Source organism: Quercus robur, chromosome 8, assembly GCF_932294415.1.
Source record: "Quercus robur chromosome 8, dhQueRobu3.1, whole genome shotgun sequence".
Taxonomy (NCBI): Eukaryota; Viridiplantae; Streptophyta; class Magnoliopsida; order Fagales; family Fagaceae; genus Quercus; species Quercus robur.
This window is the reverse complement of record NC_065541.1, coordinates 7,788,376-7,806,279: the sequence shown is the minus strand read 5'-3', so window position 1 is coordinate 7,806,279 and position 17,904 is coordinate 7,788,376. Positions and strand designations below refer to the sequence as shown.

At 32.5% G+C, this 17,904-nt stretch overlaps 2 protein-coding genes across 2 annotated transcripts; both read right to left on the bottom strand.

Annotated features, from left to right (window-relative positions):
- Nucleotides 1-6,611: 6,611 nt before the first annotated feature.
- On the bottom strand, nucleotides 6,612-7,852 carry LOC126694401 (putative receptor like protein 25). Its single transcript, XM_050390638.1, has 2 exons — nucleotides 7,033-7,852; nucleotides 6,612-6,906 (listed from the first exon to the last, which is right to left on the bottom strand). The coding sequence occupies exon 1, from the start codon at nucleotides 7,850-7,852 to the stop codon at nucleotides 7,079-7,081; it is 774 nt and encodes a 257-aa protein (XP_050246595.1). The 3' UTR covers nucleotides 6,612-6,906; nucleotides 7,033-7,078.
- Nucleotides 7,853-7,972: 120 nt separating this feature from the next.
- On the bottom strand, nucleotides 7,973-11,664 carry LOC126694399 (receptor-like protein 6). Its single transcript, XM_050390637.1, has 5 exons — nucleotides 10,876-11,664; nucleotides 9,601-9,687; nucleotides 9,363-9,506; nucleotides 9,139-9,279; nucleotides 7,973-9,055 (listed from the first exon to the last, which is right to left on the bottom strand). The coding sequence occupies exons 1-5, from the start codon at nucleotides 11,639-11,641 to the stop codon at nucleotides 7,983-7,985; spliced, it is 2,211 nt and encodes a 736-aa protein (XP_050246594.1). The 5' UTR covers nucleotides 11,642-11,664; the 3' UTR covers nucleotides 7,973-7,982.
- Between the last annotated feature and the right edge of the window lie 6,240 nt (nucleotides 11,665-17,904).

Genomic DNA, 17,904 nt, shown 5'->3' with positions numbered 1-17,904 from the left:
TGTACAAATCTCCAAGAAAAGCTACAAACGAGATAAGTCCCGATCAACTCCCAACGCCGTCTTCAACCATTGGATTTGCGTCGCCTCATAAAGAGAACTTATTAAAAACACGCCTCTTGCACTGAAACGGTAGGAATGCGGCGTGAGTAAAACTAAAGGAATGTCTCATAACCAGGAGCATGTCCCAAGCAAATGAAGAGGCACCGGCATTGATGAAGGACAAGGCTAGGCAAGCCGTGACATAGGCCTAACGTCACCAAAACCCTCCTCTCTGTCCGAGGGGTCGGACAGCAGGATTTTGAGGGGTTATTGTGGAGCCAGAGAATTTGTGACCCCAATCCATTTTACATTAGGATCCAAGACCCGAGCCGAGGAGAGACATTGCCAAGGACATACAACGAAAGTCCAAATGGCTTAGAGATATAGCCGAGGACGATTCTGTCCTCGGCATCCCAAAGCATTCCTAGAAGAAAGGGCGAGTACGGTATAGGAGCGGTGCATGGAAAATCTAAACACCTCTGCATTGATGAGGAAAGGGCCCCTAAACAGTGTGGTGACAAAGGACAAGGGAAAGGCTACCATTACTGCAATTAAGTACTCTGCGCCTGACAGAGTAATGCTTTTCAGCTTTTACAACCACTCCCAACCACTTTGGGTATGAGTTGATAGGACAAGTATCAGCCCTAGAAAGCTGAACCTACACGTGGACGTTGGAGGGAGGGTAAAAGCTAGTATAAAAAGGAGAAGGAAGCAATCTAGAAAGGATGTCAAGAACTAGAGCCTCCTAGGCCGTACCGAGGAGAAAGCCTTCTTGGGCAAGCACGGTCCATCCTTGTGCGATTATTGTGAACACCATGACTAACAACTGTCCGGTGGCCAAAACTTAGCCTTTTAGCCCACTCTCTACAAATTTATTATTTGGGCCTTTAACGTTCGAACCCAATAAATCAATTTGGGGTCGTTACTAATTGATTCCTTACAAATGTTTTAAGTGAAATGTTCATTTTGAAAAGATCAATTTATTTTTATATAATTAGTAATTTTATTACATATTTAGACATTAATATATTTATTGAATTATTATATTTCTCTTATGTTATTTATTTCATTATCTATTTTTTTAATTTCCTTTTTATTTGTGAAATTTTCATCTAAATTTTCTAATGTATTTTTTATATTGTAAAAACAAATTTGTTAAAAGATCCTATTTGAGATTCAATTAAGCACTATTGCAACTTCATTAAACAATAAAGATAAAGTCATCAAAAGTCTCAACATATGTCTTAATAATGACAAATTCAAGCTTCAACATTCAACTAGTGGGACTTGAGTTCACAACTTTTCTTTTTTCTCCCACATTCCAAATAATTTTTTCTAATTAATCAAAAATTTCAGGAAATTACAAATTAGTGAAATTATATTCTTATGGTTTGGGGTAATTTTAATTATGTCCCTAAAGTAAAGTTTCAAAATTTTGATACACTTCCTTAATTTTACTTATTATTTAGATTTGCTCCATTCATTCATAATCAATAGTAGGGCCACACACATGCCCCCCCTCCCCTAAAATTTTCTTTTTAAGAAATTCCTTTATAGTATGTATATTATTTACATTTAAAAAAAAATGTAACTTGTAACAATTGAAGTTGGCCACCCACATTTTAAGTCATTTCAACAGTGCTCTTAAAAGAAAGAGAAATTATATTTAAAATCATATAATTTAAGAGATTTAACAAATTAAACTATGTAGTTTCAAGAGTAACAAATTAAACTTCGACCTACTGTGTTTGAGATTTAATATAAGTTGAGGGTTAAATTTATTACTTCTTGAAATGAATTTAATTTATTAATTTTGAAACTATAAAGTTTAATTTGTTACTTTTAAACTATAGGGTTTAATTTGTTACACGCTTAAAATACAAATTAGAAAAAAAGACCAACTGGTCTAGTAGTTATAGAGACAATATATATATATATTTTTTCTCACCTGCATTTTTTACTGTAAATTATGATGTAGGTTATGTTAAAGTTTTGCATTATTCTTGAACTTGAAAACTTTATTAATTCCATTGAAATTTTTTTATTCACTTAGGTAGATGATTTAGTAATTTATATTAAAATGAAAATCTTCAAAATTTCATTATGGAGATGTTAAAAAATGAATTTTATTATATGAAAGATCATCACTAAGCATAATTTTAATATGAGATGCTACATTATTTTTTTTACTATTTATTTTTGTACATGTCTAATATAAAAAGTACACGACTTTTATATACTCAATAAAATTTGGAAAATAATTTTTTTTTGAGAAACAAACACACATACATAAGGGAAAGGGAAAAAAATTCTCTTAAAAAATTAATTTATATATGTATATATATATATATATATATATGTATGTGCGTATATGTGTGGAGGTTTGTCTTAACTGATATATAAATTTGTAATATCACCACTTTCCCCCAATCTAAATTTTTTTGCTCCGTTCGAAATTGAGTTGACCTTTAACAATCACCTCAGCCCAAAATCACCAAACTACGTTGTTTTGAGTAATTCTAAATCCAGGTCAGCATTTTTTATTAATATATTAAATTATTTTTTAATTTCTTTTCCTTATTCTATTTTTTAATTAATTAATTCGTTAATTATTCCATTTTATCTTTCCTCTCTCTTTTTCCCAACCAACTCTTGATGCACAAACCCGTTGGGTCATGGGCACAAGTTGTACGAGGCGAATCGGAAATAATCTCAGCCGTCCATCACCCTCTCCCTTTATCATCATCAACGGTTTCCAAGCTCATGCATGCGTAATGATTAATTTGGCATTAGTTGTAAACTTGGGTTAGGAGATTTTAATATCAATGTTTGGAATGTGAAAGGGAAGTTAGTCCTACCTATTGCATTTGGGTGTAAAAATTTGACAGAATCAAAATAACATCTGTTCTTGACAGTAGGAGATTTAATTGCGCACTTTAATTGTTCGATAAAATGCCTGAAAGATGCAAGGTTGGTTTTTCAACCACTTTACGCTTTTCATGTGCTTCCATTCAGGTAGCCTAGGCCGTTTCATTGAATATTCCATGCTTAGACTTAAGTTTTAGGTGTATTTTGCATTGAGTTTTCATATCACATCTCATGTGCACCATATTCATTTTCTTGTACCTTTGTGTTGCATGGGTCTCAGGTTTTCACCATGCCACCTAGAAGATCTCGTTAATCCACTTGATCTTCCCCTCCTTTGGATAGACATCACTTTAGGGATATAGAGTCGTGTTGGGACTATTACGAAGTCCAAACTTCCCCTCATTTTTTTGGTCTTATAGCAGCACATTTGTCTGAATGAGCTGGAGTCTAATTGTGTTTCCCACATTTTTACATCTAGACTTTGGCTTTCCTTTTGCTCTGTATTTCCGCAGCCAACAACCCATATCATTTTTGAATTCTATGCTAACAACTTTAACTGTGGTACTGAAAACGGTTCATTTGGGGTCTATATTCAGGGTAACAACTATCAAATTATCTTCATGTTGTGTCTGATACTTTAGGGATACCTAGCTAGGGTTGAGAATGCCCCTTTCCCTTCCTTTAAGAGGCCTAATTATTCACTTCTCAAATGCTTACTCAATTTGTGGGTCACATTTTTCATTGGGTGGCAGGCTTAACTGATGAATTACGTATTTTGAACAGAATTATAGGTAATATCTTGTCCCCCATCTCCCACATCAACACCGTTATAGTGTCTCTTGCTTACTTGTATACGCTTTATTAACCGATGTTTCTATCAATTTGTGTCGCCTTATATGTTTGATTTGATCTTTTCTAAAATGTGCATCCTAATCCTAACATTCTGTCTGACCTTCCTCATCTGATTGTTGTCACTTGGATTTTTCCTTAATAGACCATATTTGAATATTAAAACCAAACCGCCATATTATTATGACAAAAGAAAACAATTTTTTTTTTTTTTTGAATTGTACTTAATTTGGTTGGATTTAGATTTTTGAAAGTTTTTTTTTTCTTGAATTTATAAAATTTTGGGATACATTTTGTGTTTTAAATATTATTAATAGAAATGTTGGATTTTGCTATGATTTTTCCCCCTTTTTTTCTTTTATTAAATTTTTTTATGCATCTTCTATGTTTTGGATATTAGAGAGAAAACAATTTTTATTTTGAGAAAGATTTTTTTTTCTAGAGAATAATTACCAATTTTTAGCAATAAATGTTATTTAGAAATGGATATTTTTCCTACCTTACCTTTTAACATCTTGAGATTTTTTTTTTTTTTTTTTTTTTTGTATTGTAGATTATTATTTTTTGAGAGGAAACAATAGTAGACTTTATTTATACAAAATTATGTTATACAATGGGAAAGAGAAAAGATGGACATTCTTCTAATCAAATAATGACCTCCTTATTCTCTTTTGCAACACTAACTAAGGCTAGAGCAACATGATTATATCGTAAATGAAAGAGAAAAAAGAAAATTCAAAACTATCCCAAATAAGTTTATTGTCTTCAAGAATCCAAGCAACTGCAAAAGTACAGATCTTCTCTTCAAAGTTTTTAGATGCTAATAAAAACCAATAAAGCGCCAAATAACACCCTTTTGATTTACTAAGGCAATAGTGTGATGTGGAGAAATTTTCATGTCGGGAGAGAAGGTTGAAGAACAACCCCAAGGGTGGAATGTGATACGAGTGGTTTACTTCTATCAATTGCTTGTTTCTTATGAGGAGATATTTCCAAAGGTGAAAAAATATTGTAAATAGCTGTACAAGGACGTTTAGTTGGAGAAAAGAAAATATTTGAGACTAGTATATTTAAGAAGAAATGAAATGATTAGTATATTTAAGGACCTTTTATATTGAATTATTCCGAGCGTTGCGAAATCTAGCGACTAGTATATTTAACAAAAAATTAAACAACTAGTACATTTCATCTTTCATGCACATATTTTTGTGTATCAGATATCTCAACAACTAGGTCAACATACAAAATCCTCCCTTGAAAAGCTTGATAGAAATATATAAGGAGGGCAAATCTATAAAAAAAAATAATAATAAATAAAAAAATAAAAAAGAAGAAGAAAGAAAAAAGTTCATAAAAAATTACAAGAAAAAAAGAAGCACCGAAGACAAATAAATTGAGTTTTTATGCATAAACGTTTTACAAAAAGTAGATTCTGGACATAATAATTTCACCAGCTATGGAAGGGAAGGGATTTTTTGTATTTGGATTATAGAGAAGAAAAGAAATGTATAGAAAACAAATCCTCCAGGCCCACAGTTTGCAATCCGGCCAATTTGGGCCGAAAAGGAAGCAGGGAAACTCAAATAAAAAAGTGGAGCCCACCTTTTTTACTTCTTACAGCTTGAATTTTCTCTTTTGTCCTTATCTTATATATTTCTCTCCCTAATTTATGTGGGCATAAGAGTAAAAATAATAATAATAATAATATTTTTTTATTTTTTTTTATCATTATTTTTTTTTTCATTTGGAAGTCAAACAAAGGATTACTTCTTTCTTTTCTCTTGTATATCATGAAAATATACTAGGGAAGTTTTTTCTTTTCCTTTTCTCCTCTCTTCTTTTCCTTTCACTTATTTCTTTTCCTTTCTCTTCTCTCAATTGCGACCAAACAAAGTGTTAACCGCAATTTGGTTGCAAATAAGCTCTAGGACACTTTTTCATTAAAATGACTTCTTTTTTGTTGTTTCCAATTTTTCATTACTTTCATGATATCTTGCTTGATTTAAGTCTGAACTTGACCCACGAGCAACAAATTTAAAGGGAATTCAATTACCTTATCCATGAGCTTGAACTTGTCACGATCAGACAATTGGATTTTTGGTAAATTCTCTGTCGAACATGTTCAAATTTGGTCAAAGCGCTTTGGAAGGTGTATTTGGGTGTGATAAGGTGTGTTGGTAGAATTTTGAGCCTGTTTGACTATTAGTCAATCCCACTGCCTAATTCATGACATTGGTGGATCCTACATTCAATAGAGACAAATTAATTTAATACCTGTCATTCCATTGGCCTTGGCGGCAAACATGTAATTTTCTATGTCCTATTCAAAATTTTACAATAAAATTGAGAGCAGATAAAATACTCTATCGACACCCCTTAACCTAAATCAAAATCCCACTTAACACGCATGCTTCGCTTCTTAGATTTTGGATTGGTTTTTCTTCTAGGTTGAAGATTCACTAATACCATTGGTCTTCTTTATGTCGTTGTCCAGTGCCTGGCTTGATTTCTCAAAAAGTAGATTCTAGTAAGATTACTCCTTCAGCGGTTAACACATGATCACACAAAAAAAATAGTCCAAAAAATAAGTGTCCAAGTTACTAAAAAATTAATAATTCCTATGATTGGCAGCATTAATCCCTCTTCCCATTTTAAAAATTACTTACAGAAAATAAACCCACATAATGAAAATTTCCCTTTTCAAAATCAAAATTCTTTTGTTTTATAATTTACAATTAGAAATATTTCATTTTAGATTTATTTTTTTCATAACAATATATTAGTAATCTAACTAAGCACAAGACCACCCTCAAAACTAAGTCCAATGCGCCACATAATATCAAAACAAACACAAATGAACACACGAAATAACCTCCAATAAGTACAAGCCAACTGAGCACAACACTAGCCTCAAAACTAAGTCCAAGACATGATACAATTTTAAAACAAACACAAAGAATACCCTCAACCTCAAATACATACGTGAAATCTGAGCATTATTATTAGATGAATAGGAAAACAACACCATAATTCATATAAGCATGATCAACTCCTTAATACCCAACATTCTAATGAACAGTTGTAAGTCAAAGCACGTAATCTTCTTCAACTCATAGTAGATAATAGGGTCCTCATCACTTCCAACAGTACCTTGCAAGTAAACAGAGAAAAATTATTGAATATATAGGAAACTACAAATGTTAATGCTACTTCTAATATAACTTAATATAAATCCACTGCACAATATTAATGCAAAGAGAAGTTTGTCACACTCACCTAAGAGCACACATTAATCCATAGCACAGTATTAATCCATGTGGCATTAACGTCTTCTTCGCTTGGGTCTTTGGTTGATACGCCCTGTCACCCTTCCCTCTCGTTCTCCTTCAATCAACCTTAAAATCCATTGGGGTTTTCTTGTTTTAAACACAACATATCCCACAACTAATCCAAACACAAATCCACATCCGTAGCCAATCAACACGGCCTTCCAATGAAATCCTTTGGCAAACGTTGAATCATTGTCTTCTAGGAATATTGTTGCTGGTGGCTCATTAGTGCTACATTTAATTGACAATGGAAATCCGCACAATCCCGAGTTCCCATCATATGATTCGTTACCAAATGTATTGAATTGTTTGCCTTGAGGTATGGGTCCAATAAGCTGGTTTTGTGAAAGATTTAACATGGCCAAAAATGTTAGTAGTGTCAATTGCTTAGGAATTTCACCAATGAGCTTATTTGAAGAGAGATCCAATGCTTCTAGTGCTAATAAATTTCCCAACGTTGATGGGATATGGCCGGTTAGGTTGTTATGGGAAATGTTGAGCAATCGGAGAAATTTAAGTCTTCCAAGTGCATCTGGGATCTCTCCTTGGAATTGGTTGCTTGATAAATCAATTGTTGTGAAGATGGTTAGGATTCTCAATAATTCTATCTTCACCCCTTTCACAGTTACCACTATTGAATCTTGATAAGAACCGCTAAGCACATCTGATTTATATACAGGAGTAACAGGACGATATGGGCTATAATCATTACCATAATGTTGTGCCAAATATTGTGGTTCTTGTGCATCTTCGTTAATAGTCATCATGGCTTCCAAATTTTCAAAACAAATTCTTGGTAAAAGACCAGTAAACTCATTGTGAGAGAGATCAAGAATTTGTAGTTTAGAGAAAAATGCCCCCTTATTTTTATGATTTCTTATGGGACCATGAAATCTATTATGACTCAAGACAAGTAACCGTAACTCCGAAAGGGCTTCCAAACCAATAAGGGAATGAATCATTAATCTTATTATTTCCGAGGTCAAGAACTTCCAAATTTGTACAATTGACAAATGATTTTGGTAATTTCCCCTCTAAATGATTTCCATTAAAGGCAATAGTTGCTAGACTATTATCCTTTTCAAATGTATCAGGAATAGTGCCATGGAAATTGTTCGTTCGCAAATCCATCACTGAAAGGCTATGACCAAAGTTTCCCAAACATTGTGGAATCTTACCACTCAAATTGTTGTTAGAGATATCTAAGATTTCAAGGCTACTTGCATTGCAAATCATAGACGGGATCTCCCCAGTCAGTCTATTGTTTGACATAAAAAAGGCGATCATAGTAGAAGGTGGATCAGGAAGATTTCCTTGCAATAGATTGGCATGAAGATCAAGAAACTGTAGATTCTCCACAACTTCAAGCATCCATTCTGGGATTTGGTTTGGGATTCTATTATTAGATAGGTCCAAGTAATTTAAATATTTTGACGATTTAAAAAAATTTGGGAATTCAATTATGTTGCAAGAAGACATGTTTAACTTCCGAAGATTGGGGAAGGTATGGTTAGAGTTGCTTTTGATGCCTAAGAACAGACTATTATTTGAAAGATCAAGAGTGTGCAGTTCTTTGAGATTTGTGGACTTATCAAATTCCACAATGCCGCTCAAGTCATTTGATGAAAGATGAAGCTCTCTAAGATTCACGAGATTAGAGATTGAATTTGGAATAGAGCCGTTAATCCTATTATTTTCCAATCTAAGACTTTGTAGTGAATTGTTACGTTGGAATTCACACATTTGACTAGTGAGTTGGTTGTAAGACAAGTTAACTGCAGTGAGTTTTGTGAGGTTGGTCAAAAAAGGAATTTTACCAACAAAACCTACAAAGTTGTTGTGACTGAAGTCAATAAAAGTGAGATCCTTTAGGTTTGACAGTGATGATGGAATGTGGCCAGTGAAATTGTTATATTGGAGCGTAATTTTAGTAACTTTTGTGAGGTTCCCAAGAGACACTGGTATTGATCCTGTGAAATTAAAATTAGTTGGTTATAAAATAAGTAAACTTTGGCAAGTTTTTATAGCTTTGTAAAAAAGTCAAGAGTTCTACCTTCAAATTTGTTGTAACTAAGGTCAATAACATTGAGATACTTCAGATTTGAAAGTGATGATGGAATTTGGCCGGTAAAGTTGTTAGATTGGAGCATAATATCAGTAACTTTTGTGAGGTTCCCAAATACTAGTATTGATCCTGTGAAATTAAAATTAGTTGGTTATAAAATAAGTAAACTTTGGCAAGTTTTGTGAGGCTGGTAAAAAAATCAAGAGTTCTACCTTGAAATTTGTTAAAGCTGAGGTCAATACGATTGAGATCCTTTAGATGTGAAAGTGATGAAGGAATATGGCCGGTGAAGTAGTTAGAGTCTAGGAAAATTTGAGTAACTTTGGTGAGGTTTCCCAACGACGCAGGTATTGGTCCTAAAAAATTGCAATTTGTGAGATTCAAAATATTTTTCAAGAATTGTGTATTCCTAATTGATACTGAGGTTCGAAAGTGACGATGGGATCTTACCACTGAGATAGTTCCCTTGTAGATCCAAGTAAGAGAGTTCCTTGAGGTTTGAAAGTGACGATGGGATCGTACCGTTGAGACAGTTACCTGTTTAAGGAAGAGAGTGCCTTGAGGTTTGAAAATGATGATGGAATCTCACCAATCAAACCGCTAACTAATAGATCCAAATAAATGAGTTGTGTAAGGTATTTAACAATTATAGCAATTATACAATCCTGAATGATTTATTTGGTGCTTCAAAACAAATGACTTATTTGGAATTAGGTATTTAAAGAAAATTATTTGAATTTTAATTTTTAACTAGCCTATAACACTATGCGTAGGCATGAATGAATTTAGAAACTATCAATAATTAGATACAAATTAATATTCCTACCTAAGTTGAATACTACTAATAGTCATTTTTATATTTTCGTCAACTCTTAAAAAAAAAAAAAAAAATCCTTGAAGGATTATTTAGTAGAGTACACAGATTATTTATTATTTTATTTTAAAAAACAATAAAATATATTTTTGTCACTTCTTAACTTCATTTTTGCTATTGTGATACAATAAATTTATTTCATGTATACATTTTTTCAAATAAGGTATGAACAACTAATTTTTTAGAGCATGGTATATATTTTTCATTGAAATTTAAATTTAAACTAATAATAATTTTTTATATGAAAATCTTGATTAGTTTTAAGTAGATTGCAAATAGTTTCAATTTTCAATTGGGTATTAAAATAGTTTTTAATATCTTAGAAAGAAGTATTACATATTGAAATTGTAAGATAGAAGTGTAATAAATTTTAATTTTCCTTGCATATTTTTTTAGTTAAGATTCATGCATGAATTTGTAAAGAGACTAGACATGAAATAAGATATATAACGACTTGGCACAAAATTGAAACTCATTTAAAATCTAGGGACATATTGCATCAAATTAGAAGACAATTGTAGAAAATTGGAATGCAATTAGAATCAAATTAGAATTCTTAATTGAACTTTCTCTCAACTTTTATTTTAATATAATACATATGATATATGATTCAAAATGAAATAAGGTGTAAAATGTCATTTAATTTTTGTTTAAGAAAAATCTTTAAAACTCAAACCCACATGAATTGTTTAAATTTATTATTTATATCAAAGTGCCATCAACATATGTATTTGCTGATGTAACTCCTTAATATTTTTCAATGAAAGTTTATTGAGGATTAAAAAAAAAAAATGATTTTCTCTAGTACGTGTTAGAAACCAAAAAATAAAAAGGTGTGAATTCATACTTACTTCCTAAATTGAGTTCGCGTAAGTTTTGTAAGCCAAAAATGTCATCTGGCAGACTTCCAGGCAAATCACAGTATTCCAGCGTAAGGGATACCAAAGAAGAGAAATTCATGAAAGAGCTAAGTGAAACAGAGGACATGTTAACATAATCAAGATGAAGTTCCCTTAGCTTGGTCAGATTTTGAACAAGCCTCTTCACAACAGATGTTTCGAAACTGACACGGAAATTGCCAGAGAGATCTAGTGAGGACAATTGGGAGAGGTGAGATAATTCAAGTGGGACTTGGCCTTCTAAGAAAGACCAAGAAAGGTTAAGATATCTCAACTTAGCAAAACGACCAAACCCAGATGAAAATTGCGATGGAGAAAAGCTATTGAAAGCGAGGTTGAGACGTTGCAAGTGAGGGAGATCAAAAAGGCTAGCGTTGGAAGGGATGGTGCCGTCAAGCTTGCTACAACTGAGGTCAAGACCAATCACGTCCCCCCTCACACTGCCACAGGTAACCCCATCCCATGAGCAACAATCAGTGCCCTCCTTCCAAGACTCTATCTTTGGATAAGAAATATCACAATCGAGAGAAGCATATTCCCAAAGAGAAAACAATTGCTTAAATTGGAGCAATGCAGAGCTCTGGTCTTGGGAGCACAGTAGTGGTGAAGAAGAGTTGAAAGAAGAAGATGACGAAGTAAGTTGAGAATAAAAGAGCAGCAAGAGGTAAAAGAGTTGAGAGAGCCATATGAACCACCTCATTATTCCTGATGAGTTCATAAGCAGATATGTGATATCTGGAGAGCTGGGATGTTAGTATCTATTTTATAGGGAAAAAATGGGACAATTTTGCACGCTTATTAAGTTCACTTTCTAATGTTTGGAGACTAAAACAAAGACTGTATGTATATCTATTTGTTATGAGTCACGACGAGACTCGCGACAACATATACCAAAATGGGATCCCAAAATTGTTAAAAGGGGCCTTGCGATTACAAAGGGTCAAAGACTTTAAACTATAACTTGCTTTATTTTATTTTGCTTTTATTACTTTTTTCTGTATAGTGTAACTTGCTTTAGGAAAAGGAAGAAGAAAGCGTGAAAATGGGCCATGCATTTACCAAGCTTCGACTCTATTATCTTTCATTTTAAGTCACCTTTAACAAAAGAATCAAATTATCAAAGAGTCAGGGGCCGAACATAAAGAAAATGGGCCCTTGTGTTTTCAAAGACTTGATCTAACCGTGTAACTGGCATCTATACGACTATACCTAAATATTATGTGGGAAGAAATTAACAACTTAAATTTTTGGGATAATCAATAGTTTTTTATGGTATTAAAGCAAAACTTATTAAGTTCAATCACTGTCTAGCTTCAATTATTAAAGGAGAGTTTGGGCACACACATGAGTGAGAATACTAAAATTATGGTTAAGTGATTAAATTCGCAATTTTTTAATAGTTTAAACATTTAAGGAAATGGGTAATTTCTCAAAAGTTGCACAAAATATTTTGGCAATTAATAAATGATAACTAGTGATGCTTAGTTGTTTGAATAAAGTAGTCCCCATTCGCTCATGAAATTTGGGTTGATAGCAATAAAATCATAAGATATGCATCCCCTGTAATGAATTGGAGGAGGCTTGTTTTTCTGATTCATTAAAATCAGTAGTGGGTATTTAGCAGTTTGTAGTTATGAAAACATATAGTTTTAATGAAACTGAAAAACATGCCTTCTATAATTCATTGCATCAGGAAGGTTTTTAAGTTTTTACAAAAAATAATAAGTCTCTAATGATTTTTTTTATATATATTAATATCAAGGTGAATTTCATGAGTGAATTGGGACTACTTGATTTAGGCAAGACTCAAGAGCGTCAAAAACCTTTTGTGCAACTTTCTTCCCAAAAAAGAGGAAGTCAAGTTTCTGAATTCAAATGACCAATTTTCTTTATTTTGGGACCCTTAATTCTTTTAATATAGGAATAGTAAAGAGTAAAATGCAAGTTATTCATGTTAAGTCTTGCTAACTACATTCTCCTTTTCCATTTTTATAAAGAAAGGAAATCTAGCAACTTGTCCAAAAGCAAGTTATTACAGATTTAAGTCTTTGTAATCACATCATGGCTCTACTTCACCATTTTAATTGGAAAACTTACATGTTTAGCTCTTTGGACTCAAGTCCCTAACAGTACTTTAGGAGTCACGAGACTCACGACATACCAAAATGGGGCCCCAAAACTAAAATTGTGAAAAGGGGCCGTGTGATTAAAGAGAGAGAGTCTAAGACTTCACATTGCAACTTGCTCTAATTTATTTTATTTATTTATTTTTGATTAGTGTAACTTATTTTAGGAAAAGTTGATTATGTCTTTTCATTAGAAAAGTGGATAGAAAAAAAAAAAAAAAAAAGGAAGAGAGAGGAATGAAACCGTCAAAGTGGGCCAAGAAATTACTAAGACTTAAGTCGTTTCTAGTAACTTGCATTTTAAGTTGCCTTTAATACAAAAGAACCAGGGGCCCAAAATAAAGAAAATGGGCCTTGTGATTTCAAAGACTTGACTCCAAACATTGTAACTTGCATCTCTACCAAATTTTTTTGGAAAGAAAATTGTGAAACTTATAGGTAAGTGAAACATTTCCAAACAACTTAAAGATTTTGGGTTAATCAATAGTTTATCATTGTATTAGAGTAAGAAATTTTAAGTTCAATCTTTGTCTCCAGTCTCCTCTCTATCTCCAATGTACAATCTTAAAAATTCAACATGTTGAGCCTCACCTATTAAGGAAGGTTTGGGCCCATACGTTAGCGAGAGTATTAGAATTATAATTAAGTAATTAAATTTAATATTTTCTAATAACTTAAACTTTTAAGACAACTGGTAATTTATCAAGAGTTGCACAAACTATTTTGGCAATTAATAAAAAGGTGCAAGGCTCCAAACATCAAGAAATATTCACAAGTGTGCAAGGCTCCACTAAAGTTTAATAATTATTCTCTAAAAAAAAAAAAAAACACAATAACAAATTAAAATTCCTTTGAATATTCTTAAAAAAACAAAAAATAAAAGTTTAGCATTGGCTAATCTTCAATGTCAGCAACTATTGTGAAAATAAACTCATTAACGCAAAATTAAAGAGAGAAGAAAACTAGACAAAGAAAATTTACATCCACATCACAACAACAACAAAAGTAAATTTCTTAGAAAATCAAAATAGTTAGAAAACATCAAATTTTAAACAATCCAATAATCATTATTTTTTTTTTTTTTGAGGAAATAGTAATACTTATTAGAACACACAAACATGAAAGTAATATATAGAGTTTTTTAAACAAGCTTATAATACATTACATAACTAAAGTACCACTACAAAAGGACCTAAAACAATCCAATAATCACAAAACACTAGTTTCTAACATTTATTAATATTGCAAGCTAAAAAAAAAACCATTTTTTAATGCAAATCGTAATACTCTTCTTACACAAACCACCTCAACGATAAACCTACTACTCCTCAAAATCTAAAATAGAGAAATAAGGAATGAGCTCCCCAACTAAGCAAGTAACCAATTTTTTTTGAGAATAAGTAGGCAACCAATCTGAATTAGCATGATCAAGCATATATACAAGTAAAATAAATAAATAAATTATTCATAAGATAAATATCATATACTTAAAAATTGTATTTCAAATTAATAAGAAAAATAAAATATAATTTGCAATAAATTCCAAATATTAACATTTTCAGCCAACTTATGTGACTGATCAAATTGATATCAAATAATCAATTAGATTTTGAGATTCTGATAGGCTTAGATTATTTTCTAGAAAATGAAAAGGGAGCATGTATTACTGTAAATGAAAATTGAAAATGATCAAATTCATATGAAAATGCAGAAATTGGTCAGGAATGTGAGTTTTGGTGGAAAAAAAGAATGCAGGGCCAAACATCTAAGTTTTCCAATGAAAACCATAAACAGGGCCATGTAATTACAAAGACTTGATTCTAAGAAAAAAGAAAAGATTACGGAGACTTGAATCTGTAACTTGCTGCTTTTGGACAAGTTGGTAGATTTATTTTCTTTGAAAAAGTGGAAAAGGAAAATCGAGTTACCAAGACTTGACACAAGTTACTTGCATTTTACCCATACTCCTTTAACAAAAGAATCAATAAGAAAATCCACCATGTGATTTCGGAGACTTGGCTTTAACAGTGTAACTTGCATCTTTTCTGGGAAAGTAATGCACAAAAGACTTGACTCTAACAGTGTAACATGTTAGTGATGTTAAAAAATCCATTGTGCACCGTGCACTCATGGTGCGGTGATCATTCTACAAGTGTAAATGCTTGTGGGGTGTAGAGGGCAAGTGCTAAGGTTCAAGTCTCCAGAAGGGAGATTCACACACATATACACTTAGATTAGACTAGAGTAGAAATTCTATCTTGTATAAATAAACAAAAAAAAAAATCCACTATGAATTATATTTTAAGAAAATTTGCCATTAATTGTTTGTTTACATTTTAAACCAGTTAGGGCTGTCCATCCAATCAGATGAATCGACCCACCCGAAGATTCCGACCGGATCCGACCTGAAAACCGGCCGACTCGATCAAGTCACCTGTCGGCGGCGGGTCATTTGTTCCAAAAACCGACTCCGGCGGGTTGGTCTCGATTTTCCTCCCAAAACCCGAAAAAACCCGATCCGACCGATGTACTAAGAATTTCAAGCAAAAAAATTCCAAAATCTGACAGAAATTTCCATAATCCGGTGGGATTTTCCAAAATCCAACGTGATTTTCCAAATTCCGGTGAGATTTTCTAGATTCCGGCCTCAAATTTCCAGATTCCGACTTCAAATTTTCAGATTCTGGCAACAAATTTTCATATTTCGGCGACTTATCAAGTAGATCTAGTGATATTTCGTCCAAATCTAGTGAAATCTCACCAGATCTAGCAAGATCTCACCAGATCCGGTTAGATCTCCGTCGGATTTGTCGTTTTTTCGCCTGAAATCAACTATTTTGATTGGATTTTTCACCGTGGACGGTTCCGACTGAACCGATTGTGTTTCCGGCGCAAAACCGACCAAGCCGATCCGACTCCCTCGCCGGTCGGCGGCGGATCAGGATTTTCTCAACCCGATTCTATCGGGTCGGTCTCGGGTTGGGCACAAACCCGACCCGTGGACACCCCTAAAACCAGTAATAAATAAAATGTAAAAAAAATTTATAAAAAAAAAAAAAAACTGTCAATAAAATATCGCCCAAAAAAAAATCGTTATAGCCTTAGCCCTTAGGTCTAAAAAAACCCCGACTCTGACTCTAGATCATGAGAAATTTTGGAAAATTTAATTGAATTTATTTTTGTGAATTGGGAAAAAGGTGTTACTTAATGTTATTATTTTAACATATCTTATACATTCTACATAACCTTCTCATATAGAAGTTTATAACATTATCCACGTATCGCGTGAGTTCTCGACTAGTTTATATAATTACTATAGCAATTATGTATTTTTACACAATTTCACATGATTTGATGTTGATAAAATTTTAGCTTAATTGGCTAAAATGTGATATATATATTTATTATACAAGAACATATACAAGTTCTCTTAGAGCATTAGCATTGGGGGTGTAAAACCCTTCAAATTGCTATTTTACATTCTTGGAGGTCCAAAACTTGCTTTATTTGGTTGTTATTGCTAAAACTTTCTAGCAGTTATAAGCAGTAAGTTTATACTTTGTATATATACAAACTACTATAGCATGGTTGTAAAACAAAAATATTTTATTTTATTTTGTTTGTTTTAAAGGATGAGATAGAAAAATGAGTGGAAGAGAGAGAAAAAGTGGGGAGTAAGAGAGAGAAATGAATAAATAAATGAATAGAGTTTGTTAAATTGTAAAATAAGATGGTAAAATAGATCAAAATATATGTTAAATGTGTAAAATAGATTTTTATTTTATTTTATACAAGATAATCTAAGTGTATATGTGTGTAAAGCTCCCTCCTAGAGACTTGAACCCTGACAGTGGTAAAATAGATTTAAAAAAAAAAAAAAAAATACCCTAACACTTATCCGTTAATGTTTCCTACATTTTATTTTTTGCTGGATACTGTAACTTTTTTTTGAGGGGAAAAAAATGGGTGTCTTTTCCTTGGAAAAATAGGCCATGCAATTACCAAGACTCTAGTTGACTCTAGTAATTAAATTGCATTTTAAGTCTCTTTAAGAAAGGAATCAGGGGCCCTCAAAAAAGAAAAAGAAAGGAATCTAGTGCCAAAATAAAGAAGACCTTGTGAAAAGACTCCGTTGTGTGTATTTTTTTTTCAAAATGGGGTACGAAAATTGTGATGAGGGGCCTTGTGATTTTGAAGACAACAAACTGTAACTTGCTTTAGGAAAAGTTAGGGGGAAAACTCTTTAACATAAAATATTAAAGAAATTAGGCAGTTTGTGTGAAAGAAACAGCTCCTTCGAAAAAATGCACGAGAAAGAGGGTGGTTGTTGAAGACTAAAACAGGGAAACAGTAGTCCCATCATCGTGTGAATGGACCATGCAATTTACCAAGTCTCGGATTCAACTAACTTGCATTTTAAGTCACTTTACACTTTTTTTTTTTTTGCTAAACAAAAAAGATCCCCGTTTAAACTCATCAACCCTATATCATGTGACGGTAAAGATAATATCACATCTACTATCGGGGTCTTAATAGAGCTATCATTGTGTCGAGGCACAACACATTTGTTTAAGCGCCATTGCATCTCTACCTAATGGTGAAACTTGAAGCTCTACCTAAATTTTTAATAGAGACTTGACTTCTAATGGTGTAACTTACATCTCTACTTAATTTTTTTGGGAAGAAAATTGCATAAAAGGTTTTTGGCGGTTGATAACTAGTAACGCATGTCTAAAACTCTTAATTAAGTAGTCCCCTTCAGTTTCAGTCATGAAATTCACGTGGATAATAAAATAAAATAAAAAATCATTAAAGAAATTTGTTAATGTTTGTTAAAACTGCAAAAATCTATTGG

Coding starts and splice junctions, on each gene's coding strand:
- LOC126694399 (XM_050390637.1), bottom strand. CDS start 11,641: ATGAACTCATCAGGAATAATGAGGTGGTTCATATGGCTCTCTCAACTC. Junction 9,507..9,600: donor ACAAGGGAACTATCTCAGTG/GTAAGATCCCAT, acceptor GCAATTTTTTAG/GACCAATACCTGCGTCGTTG. Junction 9,056..9,138: donor TAGTTACAACAAATTTGAAG/GTAGAACTCTTG, acceptor TTAATTTCACAG/GATCAATACCAGTGTCTCTT.
- LOC126694401 (XM_050390638.1), bottom strand. CDS start 7,852: ATGATGACTATTAACGAAGATGCACAAGAACCACAATATTTGGCACAA.